Source organism: Lontra canadensis, unplaced genomic scaffold, assembly GCF_010015895.1.
Source record: "Lontra canadensis isolate GAN:19392208 unplaced genomic scaffold, GSC_riverotter_1.0 scaffold105, whole genome shotgun sequence".
Lineage (NCBI taxonomy): Eukaryota > Metazoa > Chordata > Mammalia > Carnivora > Mustelidae > Lontra > Lontra canadensis.
In genome coordinates, this window is record NW_022631099.1 from 3,132,208 (window position 1) to 3,147,530 (window position 15,323).

The window sequence follows — 15,323 nt, forward strand, 5'->3', positions numbered from 1 at the left end:
TTCTGACAAGCTCCCAGGTGAGGAAGGGGCCAGGAGGGTGATGGGCCACACTGTGAGTGGCCCCGGCCTACAAGAGCCTGTGGGCAACAGTGCTCCCCCCACCCACCATGAGCTGCCCCAGGCTGTGCCCTGAAGGCTTCTGGTGATATACCCAGGACGCCCTGAGAGGCTCCGGAGAGCCTGGAAGGCTGTGTAAAGTGCCCTGGGTTTTATTGTGAACATGGTAGGAAGCCTTGCAAAGATTTTAAGCAAGAGTAGAGGCCGCTGGACAATTGGATTAAGCCCGCCCTGGTGCCACTGTGATCAGTTGTAGGGAGTGTGTCGGGGCTTCGAGGAGCAGTGACGGAAGGAGGGAGAAGCTGCCGATGCTGGAGCTATAGCAGGAGTAGGAGAAGGGACCTGGTGAGTCATGGCCTTGGCTGCAGCAAGGGAGACAAGGAGGAGGGTGTGGGAGGACACGGGGGTGACTGACTTGACGGCTGGAAGTCATTCCTGAGACCAAGAGACCTGGGGAAGGGCTGATAAGGGGTTCCATCGGCCAGACTGATGGACACGGGGAAGGGCGGTGGGCTTCCTTTGAACACAGAAGCCCTCATTGCCGTGGGCTGTGTGGCCTCCCCTTTCTCCACCCCGTTCTGGCTACTCTGGATGGGAGGTCCACAGCTGACTCCTCCAGTTCTTCTGGGGCTCTGCGTGCAGGCTGCCGCTCCGGCCTTAGGAAGAGTCCTGCAACACAACTTCCCAGGGCGCCAAGAAACAAGCAAGCACCATCCAGCTTGTGTTACCAAAAAAGGACATTTTCTCCCTTTGAAGGTTTGCCCGGCTCGTTCCCTCCTCCGCCTGACCTGGGGTTTCAGGTTTCCAGGGAAGTGTTTCTGGAAAGTGTAGGAGTTTGAATTGCATGCCTGTGTGTATAGGCAAATATGAACCTGGGGATATGCACGTACCACACTCTGTCTTGATGTCATAAACCTCATTGTCCTCCTTCTCCTTCTCTCCTTCACCGCCACCTCCTCCACTGCCACCTCCATCACCACCGCCTCTGCCATCACCACCACCAACACCACCATCACCTCCTCCACCACCACCATCACCACCTCGACTACCACCTCCTCCACTGTCCCCTCCATCACCACCACCACCATCGCCATCACCATATCACCATCACCTCCACCACCACCTCCATCACCACCACCAACACCACCACCATCACCTCCTCCACCACCACTATCACCTCCATCACCACCTCGACTACCACCTCCTCCACCGCTACATCCATCACCACCACCACCATTGCCATCACCACACCACCATCATCTTCACCACCACCACCTCTACCATCACTACCACCATCACTACCATCACCACCACCATGACCACCAACACCATCACCTCCTCCATCACCATCACCTCCTCCACCACCACCATCACCTCCACCACCTCTACCACTACCATCACGACCACCGTCATCACCTCCTCCACTACCATCTCCCCCACCACTGACACCACCACCTCCAGTCAGTCCCGTCCTGGCCCAAACACTTCCCTATGCTGCCTCTTAACTCGTCAGTTTTCACCACCTCTCCAAGAGGGGAGAATTACGATCTCCATTGTACAGATGAAGAAACTGGGGCACAGAGAGCTAGGGCCACTTATCCACAATCCTAGAGGCACCGTGTGGTTGGGACTAGGGTGACGTGACCAAGGCCATGCAAAAGCACAGGGTCTTATCCAGTCTTTATTTAAATTTTATTCATAGTTTGTTCATTAAGGATTTTTTGGCGTTATTTTTGACTTCTAGAAATAGTGCTTTAAAATATTGTTTTATCTTGCTTACTAAGTTTTTGCATCCTCCTAACTTTTGAACCTGAGGTGAATGCATCACTTATCTACCCTAGCACCAGCCTTGGCAGAGCCAAAGTTGGAATCCAAAGCTAGGCTCTGGACTCGTCCCTGTGCCACCCCTTCTGCCTATACCTGGGTGCGGCACGAGCTCACTTACATATTTTTTTTCTTAGAAGTAAACTCTACACCCAGTGTGGGGCTTGAACTCACGACCCCGGGATCAAGAGTCAAATGCTCTATGGCTGAGCCAGCCAGGTGCCCCGCGTTTGTGTCTTCTTTCCTTCAGTAAACATTACTGTGGCAAGGTGGCATCGTAGAGGGGAGGGCCTGGAGATCAGACAGTTCTGGGTCCTTCCTTCACTGCTCATTATTGAAGGGATAGCCTGTGGCTCAAGGCACAGACTCTAGGCCCAGAAGGCCTTGGTTTGAAATCTTGCTCTGCCACTTGCTGGCTGTGTAAGTTTGCGTTAGTTCCTTAAAGCCGCGCGCCCTGCATTTCTCCTCTGTAGAGAGGAATGCTGGTACTAACGTCTGCTACCCAGCGTTATTGCGGGGGGAGCGGGGTGTCCAATGAGTTAATTTCCATAAAGCTCGTGGCATGTGGCATGTAGTAAATGCTTTTGAGTGTTAACTCATTTTCCGTCCTTGAGGAGATACCCCTCTGAGCCTCAGTTTCCCCCTGTGTGAAGGCTGAACAGGAAGAGCCACCGCCCAGACTGTTCTGAGGATTGGAGGGGATAACACAGGCAAAGGGCCTCTCACATGGAAGGCGCTTCATGAAAGCTCTCTCCCTTATTTCAGGCCCAATGTTATATACTGGAGACAGGTACAAAGATACAGGTCAAGGCCACGAGGAACTGACTCATCTGCGGTGTGGACACTATGCTGACCTTTTACTTCCCCCAAAGGCACCAAACCCTTGCTCTCTTTCCTCCATCTGCCTCGCTGTCCCCGCCTCTCCTATTATGGATCTAACTTCCGTTTGTCTTCATGTCAACTTAACTGTCACATTCTCCAAGAAACCTTCCCTGACCCCACCCTGCCACCGACCTGTATTGTCGTCCTACTCTACGAGATCACTGCCTTCTCGACTCTTCTTCGATGGCACTGCTCACAATTGCAATCGAAGACCTTTCATTTAATGACCTTTTCTTAAAGACGTTCTGTTGTTCGTTTGCCTTCTTCCTCCCTCACTTCACAGTGAGGACAGGGACGGGGCTTGTCTTACCCACGGGAGTCTCTGTCCTCAGCTCCTGGCAGGTGTGGCACATTTCTAAAGTCATGTTCAAGCTCACAAGCTCTGGAGTCATCTTGCCTGGGTTCAAAATCCCAGCTCCTGCAGTTAAGGACCCTGAGACCCAGGAAAAATTATGTCACCTCTCTGTGCCTCAGTTTTCTTTTCTGCAAATTGTGGAAAATGGTAACAGCATCAGCTTTCCTAAGACGTGATGATGACTGCAGGAGATAAACTGCCTAATTCCTGCCCGTAGAACTGTGCCTGGTCCATCCCCATGGGCCTGTTACTGTTTCAGCAGGTGCTGCTGGCTACACTAACAACTGAAACACACGTCCCCCGAATCTCAGGTGCTTAACACCCAGACACGTACGGTTTGCTTAAATGATCCACGTGGAATATTTAAGTGTAATGCCTGGATGTTCCCCATTCCAGCGTGCAACTCTGCACTATACAGTAATCATTTCTGGACCTAGGTTCCTTCCGCGGTGTTTCTTAATGGGGGGCGGGATTCAGAGTCTATGAACTTGGATGCTGTCTTAGATTAGACTCCCTAGAAGCTGAGCCTGAGGAGGGGATTTTTTTTTTTTTTTTTTAGATTTTGTTTATTTATTTGAGAGAGTGAGTGAGAACGAGCAATAGCGGGGAGGTCGGGGGGAGGCAGAGGGAGAGGGAGAAGCAGATTCCGTGCTGAGCAGGAAGCCCAGTATAGGATTCCAACCCAGGATCCTGGGACCATGACCCGAGCCAAAGGCAGACACTTAACTGACTGAACCACCCAGGCGCCCTGAGGTAGGGATTCTTGAGCAGATGATTTTTTGTTGGTTGGGGGTGCACTCTCTGGAGAGAAGGGGAGTGACCAAACCGGGGTGTGGTCTTACCTGGCCCCATGGTGGGGGTTCTGGAGCCTGGTTTGTACCACTGAACTGGTTCTTCCCGGGGCAAGAGGGGGGCTGGTGGGTGTCATCAGTCGTTAGTTGTGGGCTGCATGGTCGGGGTGGGGGAGGGTACTTTGGCCTCTAGAACAACATGGCTTCTGCAGTTCTCTGGGACCTCGGTGAGCCATTAGCAGCCTGGTCAGGAGCTGGGGGTGGGTGCACGTGCCAGGGAAGGGATCTGGGCAGGGCACTCAGTGTCTATAAAAGATGGAAAAACTATCTTATTTTCACTAACCTCTTACTGAAATGTAGCATTTGCTTCAATTATGGAGGTAGGCAATAAACCACAGTAGTATTCAGGACATCTGTGACTTTGCCACCTGTGGAAATTACATGCTTTCATGTCACATTATTATTGTTGCAGATATCTTTTTTTAGGAAGATTTTATTTTATTTTATTTAAAGATTTTTATTTTATTTATTTGACAGAGATCAAGTAGGCAGAGAGGCAGGCAGAGAGAGAGGAGGAAGCAGGCTCCCTGCTGAGCAGAGAGCCCGATGCGAGGCATGATCCCAGGACCCTGGGATCATGACCTGAGCCGAAGGCAGACGTTTAACCCACTGAGCCACCCAGCTGCCCCAAGATTTTATTTTTTTAAGTAATCTCCACACCCAACATGGCGCTCAAACTCAACGACCCTAAGATCAAGAGCCTCATGTACGCTCTCCCTACTGAGCCAGCTAGGCACCCCTATTGTGGGTATCTTTGAAATATCCTTTCTGCTAATCTGTACTTCAAAATTATTGTGGTTAGTTCACTTGCTAGATACTTTGTTCAATGTGTTCATGAAGAAGAAAATGCATTCTATTACAGATTTGTTCCTCTAATATTTTGGTAATAGCCTGTCGGTATAATGACATCCCTTTGTAATCCTATGTATTTTGTGCATTTTAAAACATCATTCTGAGAAGGGGCCCATGAGTGTCACCAGATGCCAAAGGTCTGTGACACAGAAGAGGTTAAGGTCCCCATTCAGGGGTGTTGGCCTTCCTTCCATTCAAGCAGCAAGAGGGGGGAAGGAGAGGATGTAGAAGATCGCACATGAGGTTTTCACGGTCCAGGACTGGAAACCGCATGCATCGTGTCTTCCCACTGTGCGCCGGCCAGGACTCAGTCACCTGACTGCCCTGATTGCAAGGGGAACGTAGTCTGTCTGTGCACCCAGAAGGAAGAAGGCATGGTCTACGGAGTGCACAGCAGTCTGGCCCACGGGGTTCAGTACATACTCACTGGCAGTCCAAGTGAATGAATGCTATGTGCGGCGTGTCTTTGGTGGGCAGAGGTCTGGTTTTCTGGAGGGATCCTGAGCCTCTACCATGTTGTCTCCTTAGGACAAGCCACGCCAAGGCCAAAGCTGAGGCAGCGGAACAGGCCGCCCTTGCTGCCAACCAGGAGTCCAGCATTGCCCGCACTGTGGCCAGGGAGCTGGCTCCGGATTTCTACCAGCCAGGTAGGGCCAGCCAGGGAGGGGATGGGCAACACAGAGTAAGGGGAGGTCCCGGGGCTGGACCATTTTTTTGTTTTTGTTTTTGTTTTTGTTTGCTTGCTGGAAAGCTGAGATGCCCAAGTGTGTTCACAAATGTCTGTGAGTTCAAGCAACCAGGGAGGGAGGGCAGGTATAGCATGGGATGCGGTGACACAAGGAGACCTGTGCTGAGATTGGGCGGTGGTGCGGTATCAGAGGCTCCTGGTTGTGGACTGGACCTACTCCAGGCTGCCTCCTCTCCCTGCTGCAGACAGGGCTGACAGCTGAGCTGATGAAGCTTAGCGAAGGGAGAGGGCTCCGGATGAGGAGGCAAAAAGCCTTGTGGCTCATCACTTTCAGTCCGCCGGTCTCTGAGTGCTGCCCATGTGTCAGGCACCGTGCTGGGCTCTGCAGTACAAACCCGGGATTCTGGGATCCAGAATCTAGAGGAGCCAAGAATCATGGCAGAATCGGGGAGTGAGGATCAGGGAGTATATTCCCGTCCTGACTCCACTGCCAACCAGCTCAGTGACCTTGTTAAGTCCTTTCACTTCTGTAAACCTCAGTTTTCTGATCTATAAAATGGGAGTAAGAATAATATTTACCTTCCTGGGAGTAAATAATATTTACCCACCCTGGTTGGGTGGGTCAAATCATGTCGGGGAGCACAGAGCCCCCGCCTATAGCAAGCTCTTGGGAACTGTTGGTTCTGTCTCACTGTTACGACTACATTCCGCACAGCGTAAGTTCTGTGTGGCTGGAACAGCGGCTTTGGAAGCTCAGGCGGGCCCTTCACCCAGTCAGGCAGGGAGACCCTAGAGAAGGCCGCCCTCAGGAAAGGCTGTTTGAGCTGAATCTTGAAGGCTGAACGAGAGTTCACCAGGTCAGTGGGTCTCAACACAGCACGCTGGTCCCACCCCCAAGTTTTTGATTCAGTAGATCTGGGGTCCGTGAATGTGCTTTTCTTTTCCTTTAAAAAAAAAATATTTTATTTATTATTTATTTGGGAGATGGAGGGCAGAGAGCAGAGGGAGAGAGACAAGCAGACTCTGTACTGAATACAGAGCCTGACTCGGGGCTCAACCCCAGGACCCCAAGATCATACTGAGTTGGGGGATTAACGGATCGAGCCACACAGCCCCCCTGAATCTGCGTTCCTGACAAGGATCAGGCAGTGCGGAAGCTGCTGGTTTGGGACCATTCACGGAGAATCACGGCCCTTCGCAGGGCTGTGTGGGCGGGGCAGACCCGGAGGAAGGGACTGCAGGTGCAAAGGCACGGAGACTTGGAGCAGAGCAGCAGGCTCGGAGGCTGGAGAGTGGAACAGGCAGGACCCCGTGGGGATGGAGACTTGGTTCCTGGGTGGAGTAGTGGGAGCACGGGGGCTGGGAGGCTGCTGTTCTCCGCATTGGAGGTTTCATGGTGAGTGGCACGATCGGACTTGTATCTAAACGTTATTCTGGCTGTAGCAGGGACACCACAGGGGACCAGTTGCCGGACCGTGGAGCGCAGATGTGTACTTGGGAGGCTAAGTTGCCTCCTGGCAAGGCGCTCCCCCTGCTGGCCCCAGGAAGAGCGACACCTCCCGGCGCTGCCTCCACCCTGGGTGGTAGTAGCAACAGCCGGACCCCGAGCTCCGCATTTTTCATGCATTTTTTCCCACTAACCCTTCCATTAGTATTTATGAAATAGGTACGATTAGGCCATTTTTCAGGTAAGGGAATGGAAGGAAACCAGTGTCGCGGTGAAGATCATAAACTCTGGAGCCGGTCGGACTGGGTGCTGGTCCTGGCTCTGAGCTGGGTGACTTTGGGCAAGTGACGTCACGTCTCTGAGCCTCCCTTTCGTCCCCTGTGAGCACGAGGCCAGTAATAGCACGGACCTCTTAGGGCTGTTAAAAGGCAGCCGCAACGACCTGCTCTTTGGAACCTGCCTGACATAGTGCGGGGCCCACGTTAGACGGTCGGTGGGAAGGTGCCGGCCGAGTCACTAAAGCAGGCTGTGCGAGGTTGAAGGGCTCGCCCAGGGCAGGCGGTGGGACCCGGGTTCAAGGCCAGCCTCGCTGGTTGTCCCCTCCCCCCGGCAGGACCCGAGTATCAGAAGCGCCGGCTGCTGCAGGAGATCCTGGAGAACTCGGAGAGCCTGCTCGAGCCCCCGGAGCGGGGCCCAGGGGCCGCGGGGCCCCCGCCGCGCTCCCGCGAGAGCCCGCAGCTGCACGAGCACGAGCCCCTCGGGCCCGAGGGCGGCCCCCCGTCGCCGGCCGGGACGCCCCCGCAGCCCAAGCGGCCCCGCCCGGCGGCGACCAAGGACCGCCTGGCGAGCCCGGGCGCCTGGAACGGGGACCACGGCGCCCAGGGCAGCCGGCCGCTCACGCCGTCCGAGGGCGCGGGTCGCCGCAGCCCTGCGCGGCCGCCCACCGAGCACATGGCCATCGAGGCGCTGCAGCCGCCGCCCGCGCCGTCGCAGGAGCCCGAGGTGGCGCTGTACCGGGGCTACCACAGCTACGCCGTGCGCACCGCGCCGCCCGAGCCGCCGCCCTTCGAGGACGAGCCCGAGCCCGAGGCCTCCGGGCCCGACTCCGCGCCGCCGTCGCCGGCCGCCGCCCCGCCGCGGGCCCCCGAGCTCCCGCCCGAGTCCCCGCCCGAGTCCCCGGCCAAGCTGGAGCCCAAGCCCATTGTCCCTAGAGCCGAGCCCAAGGCGAAGGCCCGCAAGACGGAGGCCCGAGGGCTGACCAAGGCGGGGGCCAAGAAGAAGTCTCGGAAGGAGGCGGCGCTGGCAGCCGAGGCCGAAGTGGAGGTGGAGGAGGTGAGGCTGGGGGCAGAAGGGCGTGTCCCAGCTCTGGTCCCCGTGGGTGCTTGGGCTCCACGTGGGATTCCAGTGCGGGGGGATTTGGGGGTGGGAAGGGTCATGACACAGGATGGGGCAGGGGAAAACCGCAGCAGGGATGTGGGCTTCGTCAAGTATAGCCTCATCAGGACCTGGTAGCATGAATCCCGGCCGAGTCCCCCCAACCTTGGGACAGGGGGCGGGCCTTTGTGCCTGCGCTCAGGTCAGCAGGGGGCAATGCTTTGGAGAAGAGGGTGCCGGGGAGCCCTAAGCAGCTAGGGAGGAATGAGCGCACCTGGGGAACTAGGGCGATCTGAGCGGAGCACCAGCAGCATCTGCAGCAAGGTGTAGCAGGGAGGGCTTCCTGGCAGTGGAGGAAGGACGCAATAGGGCTTATTGGAGGGGGCTGGGAGCTAGAAACGCAGGGACCATGAGTGAGGCAAGGTTGTGTGGACTGATGGATGCCATCCATGGGGGAATTAGCGGAAAGGAAGGATGTTCTGGCTTCCAGGCCCAGCACTGCCCACTGTGCTTTGGGACACATCCTTGTCCCTCTCTGGACCCTAGATGGTTTGGTTACTCATTTCCCAGAATCCTTCCAGCTCTGATGGTCTGCTGTCCAGGTGCTGGACACAGCAGTGAGCAAAACGAGGGGTGTTCTCAGGAGGGTTCTTTCAGAAGTTTCTTCTCCTCTGTCCAGCCTTCTTGGGTCTTGGGTAGGGGATGTTTCCGAGGCCGTGGGAACTCAGCTTCTCTCCACTGCTCCCAGGTCCCCAACACTGTCCTTATCTGCATGGTGATCCTGCTTAACATCGGTCTGGCCATCCTCTTCGTTCACCTCCTGACCTGACCCTTGTCTACCAGGTGCGTCCCCTCCTCCCCCCACCCCCAGCAGGAGCTTTTGGAGAACTCTGGGCACCAGGGTGCTGGGGGAGGGATGTTGCCCCCTGGGCGTCAGTCCTGCAGCTAATTGAGGCCCGGCCCCCAGCAGAGGGAGGGACGACGGATTTGTGGTTTTGGTAGATCATGCCTTCCTGAACACACACACACACACATACACACACACGGACCTCGTTTGCGCTTCATGTGCAGAGCACCTGCCGCCTGTCAGGTGAGCCCTGGGGCTTCCCTCACTCACTCATTCGTCATTAATTCATTCATCTGACCACCATTTACTGAGCAGCTGCTCTGCTGGGATCTAGGGACACAGCAGGGACCCACTCCTGCGCTAAGAAATGGGGTGAAGATGAGAGTAAACCCGTAACTTACAGGTCATTATGCAGAAGTCAGACATCCAGACGTGAGGCCAAACAGACTCTCCCCAGACTCCCACGGTCTCACCGGAGCTTGCCTGAGAGGCCCTCTTCTCTCTGCCCTCCCTTTCTCTCTTGCCCGCTTCAGTCCGTAATCCCTCTGCCTCTCAGCCTCCAGTCCTCTCCCAGCCCTCCCTTCCAGAAACCCTGCTGTCGGTCAGTGGTTGCCCCGTGCTGGAACTGGGAGGGCTTGGTAAGGCCCGGTGAAAAGGAGCTGGGCTGGGCTGGCCTGGACTGAAGGAAAGTGGTTCTCATGGGTCTCAGGGTGAAGTATCCATGAGAAAGAAAATCTTTTCCCTGCCAGGACCAGCCTTCACACCACAAATCCTGCGCCTGCTGATGCTAACAGAGTTTCTGGCTCTTGCCCTGCCCCCAACCTAAGACCCCACCCCACCCCCTTTCTCAGTCCTACTTTAGTGTGGGCTGGAGGTTCCCACTCAGTCCCAGGAGAGGAGAAGGACTCCCTGTCCAGTCACCCAGTGAATAGCCAGTGACAATATTAGCCTGGTAGGTGGTGCCATGGGGCTGAGCGCTGGGCTCTGCTGGGGCCCGTGTTTCACCAGGATCTGGGCCAGTTGGCTGCAAGGACTGACACCTCATGGCCTGAAGGGTGGAAGGGCCAACCAGATGACAGCAGGAGGGGGAGGGCCAGGAGACTGTACCAGGCCAGGGGACAGCAAGGCTGGGAGAGGCCTCAGGGAGCCTCAGGGACTTGACTCTGATTCTGTTGAGTCGGGCTGCCCTGGGGACTGGGAGAGGTGGGTCCTGGCCCCAGAGGACATCCCGCCTGAGGCTTGAACCCCACCTCGGACCTGGCCCAGCCTCTTCCTTTCTCCCTCCCTCCCTCCCTCCCTCTCTCACCTGAGCCTCTCACTGTCTCTCTGCAGAGCCAGGAGTTTCTGCCGAGGGTGTGAGGGACCCACCTTTCTGCGCTACCAGGCCGGGTGGCACTGAGGTCCAGCTCGCCTCCACACCACATCTGTTTAAGGAGGCCTCCCCTGGCCCTGGCGCCGGGTGACAGAGGTGCCCAGAGGAACGGAACGTGCTGGGGATCCTCCGGAGCCCTGTGCCCAGCCTCGAAGGAAGAGCCCTGGTCTCTTGAGCGCGCCTGTCCCTCATCCTCCCCCGTTCTCTCACCTTGCCGCTGGGGTCCCCCTTCCCTGAGCTTTTGTGTGTTTTGGGAGAGGTCACTAAACCAGGATAGTAATACTAACTCCCAGCCCCTTTCCTTCCACCCCTGCTCCCTTTCTTTTAACCGCCTGGCTGCTGAGGGAGTGACAGACCCCTGGGGCGGGCGAGCCGGGGACCCAGCCCCCGACGGCGCAGAGGCCCTGCCTTGAGTGGGCTCCACGCAGCGCACACTCTGTCCCTTGCTTACAGATGTTCTGGACGACAATGGAGGAAATGGACATGCTCAGTTTGAGTATCCCGGGACCCAGTGCTCCTGTCTCCTCCCACCAGTCCAGTCAGTTTCCCTTCTGGACCAAGAGAAGAGGGGGGGACACGAGGCACTGGAGCCTGGGCCGGAAGCCAGGCTCAGGGGCCGTTGGGATGGCCCCAGTCTTTGAGAGTGCCTGAGCCCGAGGCTGCATCGCCTGGGGTTTACAGTGTGCCCAGAGCGCTAAAGGGCCACTCCACAGGAGCCCCCAGGGCCGCCAGGAGAACGCTAGCGGGATGGCCTATGAATTGGTTTGTCGGTTTCCCTCACCAGGGCCCACCGCAGCCTCAAGGGAGAATGAGCACGGAAGCCCTCGGAAGCCCGGGCAGATTTCCCTGGGGCACACTCTCAGTCAGGTACCGAAGACAGGCTGTTTGGCAACAGTCGTTTCCCAGGGAGAGAAGATTGAGTCTGGGGTCCCCAGTGGGGGTCGTCCGTTGAATACTGAGCCCCTTGGCTTGCTTGGAAGAAGATGGTATTTGCATGTAGCTCATTACAGATGTTTTGTACCACACTGGGTCTCTGGTCCCTTGTGCTTACGGCTGGGTAGAGGCTGAGGGCTCGTGGACCCCTGCACCTGGGAGGATGGAGGGAAGGGGCGTCTGGGCCCCTCCAAACCCAGGGAAGGTGGTGACAATGGCATCCAAGCAGAGCTGTGGGGATGCTCTCTCCTGCTTGTTTCTGTGGACCTTGGGGCTTTGGTGTCCAGCCTCCCCACGGCAGCTCCCCAACCTCGAGTCTGTTTCTGATGAGGTTGGCCTCGCCTTTCCCCCTCGGGCACCTTCCTCCAGCTCCGCAAGTGCTGTTTCAACCGCTGCAGCCGGGGCCTCATGGCGGGGCTGGAATCCTGGACTGCGGTTTCCCCATCCTCAGGCAGCCCGTGGCTCCGCACCCACATTCGGGCTTCTCTGGACTCCGAGGGAATGACCCGGCCGGCCTGGGGGCACTGCTCAGGGCTGGTGGGCCCCAGGCCTCGGCTCTGAGGGCATTGTCCAGGTTTGGGGCCGGCCCGGTGCTGGAGATAAGCTTCTGGGTACCAGAGCTGCGGGGCCTAGGGTTAGAGCTGGTGCTTGGGGTGAGGCTTTCGGATGCTACGGTCTGTACAGCGATAAACCTGCACCTGCTTGCGGGCTCCGGAGGGGCTGCGGTGTCTGTCTGTGGGCCCCGCCTGAGGGGCCGGCTGAAGAGCGCAGGAGAGGCTGGGGCACTTTCTTTTTCTTACAGTTCCCGTAATACCTCCTGCGGGGCAGCTGAAAGGCTTCAGGTCACCTGGGACAGATCAAAGACTTTCTAAGGCAAACTGTGAATTTTTGAAGCAGACTTCCAGAACCCTCCCTGAGCAGCGAGCCGCGTATGGTAGAAGAAGGAGCCCACCCTTTGAGGCTGGGTCTTCCTGGCCTCCTGTCCTGCTCAGCCACTTATTCTCCTCAGACCCTCAGTTTCCCCATCTCTAAACAGGGGATGTAACAGTACCTCCTCCCTCCTGAGACCATGGTGGGGATTCCACGAAACGTTGCTGCTCCTGGGGTAAAGCCCAGCTGAGGAACAGTGGAGACGTGGAGACTTGGATCATGGCCGCCGAGCACCCCAGTACCTCTTGCTCTTTGGTTGAGGACCCCAGAAGCCCCAAAGGCATGGAGACGACCCAGGTCCCAGCTAGATAGTCACAGAGCGTCTCAGTGGGGGAACCTAGAGGCCACCTTCCTTCTCTACAGAGGCCCAGAGAGGAGAGATTGCCGGAGGTCACACAGCAAGTCAGTGGCAGGAAAGCAGTTTGTCCCAACTCATTTGTGAGGAAGCACTTCCTGTGAAGATCCTCCCATAGCCGCTGCCCCATGGGACAGGGTCCCTCGCTCCTCCACCTCGCCCCTCCCCTGGCAGCTCCCAGAGTGAGTGGGGGACCAGGACTCCCCTTCTCTCCCTGGTGCCACCACGGGCTCTCTGTGTACCAGTCATTCTCCCCTGTGCCTCAGTTTCCTGTTCTGCCAAGGAGAACAGAATCCCTGCCCGTGGCTTTCTTCACAGGCAGTGCCACGAGAACCAGATGAGGGGGATTGTGGGTGGTAAACCCTGGAATGATCCAGAAATCCCAGGAAGAAGGATGGGCTCGGAGAGACCACTGGAGGCGTGGTGAGGGTAGGAAAGAGGACATGGAGGGAGCTGCTTAAATCTGCAGGGGTTCTAACAAAACCCACTGAGGGAAGGAGGGTCTGTAGACGTGTGTGTGTGTGTGTGTGTGTGTGTGTAGGAAATGGGAGTAAGGGGTGAGGGCAGAGGATGACTGCATTAGAATTACCTTGGACGGTTTGAAAAGAAGGCTTATTTGGAGGATAGGAAGGGGGAAATTAAAAAAAGAAAAATGTCATTTCCAAGCCCTGTAGGAGCCAGGGAGGGTTGGTCAGAGTCGGGCGCCCCCTGGTGGCTCAGGCGCGCACACGGACTGTCCCAGTCTTGGCCAGTGGCCACTCTAGGAAGTTTGGCCCCTGCTCTGCCATGTCCAGGCTTCATTTAAGGTGTCTTGTGCCATAGGGGAACTTGAAACCACCCCGTGGGCATTGCCAGGGCCTATGACCACTGACCACTATCCTGGGGTCTTGGCAAGAAGCTTCCAGGGCAGTGGGAAAGGTACTCAGGGACCTCTCTGTTGGGGTATCTGGGAAGAAGGAACTTCAGTTTGCTGGGAAAAGAGCCCAGGATCCTTTAAGGAGGCATGTGAGCAGGGGGAGGAGGAACGGGGCTGCTGTGGGACTTGCTGCTCCAGAGAGAAATGGGAGGGGGCCCTGCACTCCGTACCCCAGTCTAGCCTCGGGTCCTCCAGCCTCTGGGGACGGCTCAGCAGCTGGAGGGCAGGGCTCTCTACCCAGGAAGACTCCCTCAGTGGGCTCCTCATCCCCTTCTGGTCCCTGAGAAGGAAGTCACCTCTCCCGGAAGAAAAACAAGTGGGGTAAAGGGTGTGTGTGGAGTGGGGGTCCAGCTGGTGATAACGACAGTACAAAGTGTCCCCCATCCGCGGTACCCCCTTAGCCCCTCCTGTCTGGGAGGAAAGTAGCTGATACACTCATCCTCACTGGGGTGTTTGAAAGTTCCAGGGGAATGTTCACTGTAAAAGACGAGTCTGGATAGAGCAATGCTTAATCAAAGGAAGACTTTGCTCTGGCGAGATTTCAGGTATCCACAGGGGGGTTATTTTCTTGATCAGGGACTCCAAGGCAGAGTAACCCCTCCTCAGTTCCACCCAATAAAAGAAAAAAGTAACAGACGTTCATCTGTTTCTCCTCCTCACAAGATGGAAGGATATTGGCCGCGTGGATCTAGTGGTGTTCTGAGTGCTAGGATCGCGCTGCCATGGAGCTGGCGTTGTGCTAGGATCCTGCTAGGATCACAGCCAGTGCTTACTAATGACCATTAATATCACTTGCCTGCCTGGAGATATTATATTGTCTCATGAAGTTGTCAGAGCCACCCCATGGGATCATAATTGTCGGAGGTGCAGAGATGGAGGGTAGGGGTGGAGGTGAGTGACTGTCGCCTACTCGCACATGGCAGAACTGGATTCAAACCCATTGTCAGACCAGAAGGCACAACTGGGCTCCTAGCCATTTCCTTTGGCCAGTTATGCGCTGCAGGGACCGAGTGTGACCACCGGGGGGCGCCATGGCTCCACATGCGAGCGGTCTCATCCGTTTGCTCGTGAGAAGGAAGGCTGCTTTTATAAAAACTGCATCACTGTCGCTCTCCTCTGAGTCACCACAATAATGACAGGTCCTGTAACTTCAGCACCTCCTACGTGCCGGACCCCACACTGAACACTTCACGTGCACTATTGCGCCTGTTTGTCACACCAGCTCTATGATCTGAAACACCACTGTGTTTTGCAGATACAAGGCCAAGATTCAAAACCAGCTCTGTCTTCAAGGCCCATCTCTTAACCATGCCTTCCGCAGAAGGCACCAATTCGATGCCCAGAGGCTGCATCTGGCTGGCAGGCCAGTTTTGCTTCGGCCAGCGCGGTGTTTTAAAAAACACGCTGAATTCAAATGCTTTTTGGCAGGGCTGTCACTTTCCACTGAATCACACCCCAAGTCGTCTGTTATCTGTTTCATTCCTTTGTTTATGTTGCCTGCCCAACTCTGGGGTCATCTGAATTTGCAGCTCCATTTCCGCTAACAACATTTCAGGGACTGGAATCAGAAGATGTAGAGAAAAAAACAAGGCGGGGAGCTTGGAGGTTTAGGGAGGCACAGCTGGGAGAGATGCCAGATG

The 15,323-nt window shown here is 56.2% G+C and overlaps 1 protein-coding gene across 1 annotated transcript in view; it reads left to right on the top strand.

The window, feature by feature from the left end:
• The window catches only part of JPH2 (junctophilin 2), a 62,647-nt gene extending 51,191 nt beyond the window's left edge, over nt 1–11,456 (top strand). Inside the window, exons 3-6 of the mRNA XM_032838588.1 lie at nt 5,350–5,468; nt 7,570–8,288; nt 9,079–9,173; nt 10,510–11,456. Of these exons, the coding sequence (XP_032694479.1) occupies nt 5,350–5,468; nt 7,570–8,288; nt 9,079–9,159 (919 nt within the window). The 3' untranslated portion in view covers nt 9,160–9,173; nt 10,510–11,456. The remainder of the gene's footprint in view (nt 1–5,349; nt 5,469–7,569; nt 8,289–9,078; nt 9,174–10,509) is intronic.
• Nucleotides 11,457–15,323: the final 3,867 nt, after the last annotated feature.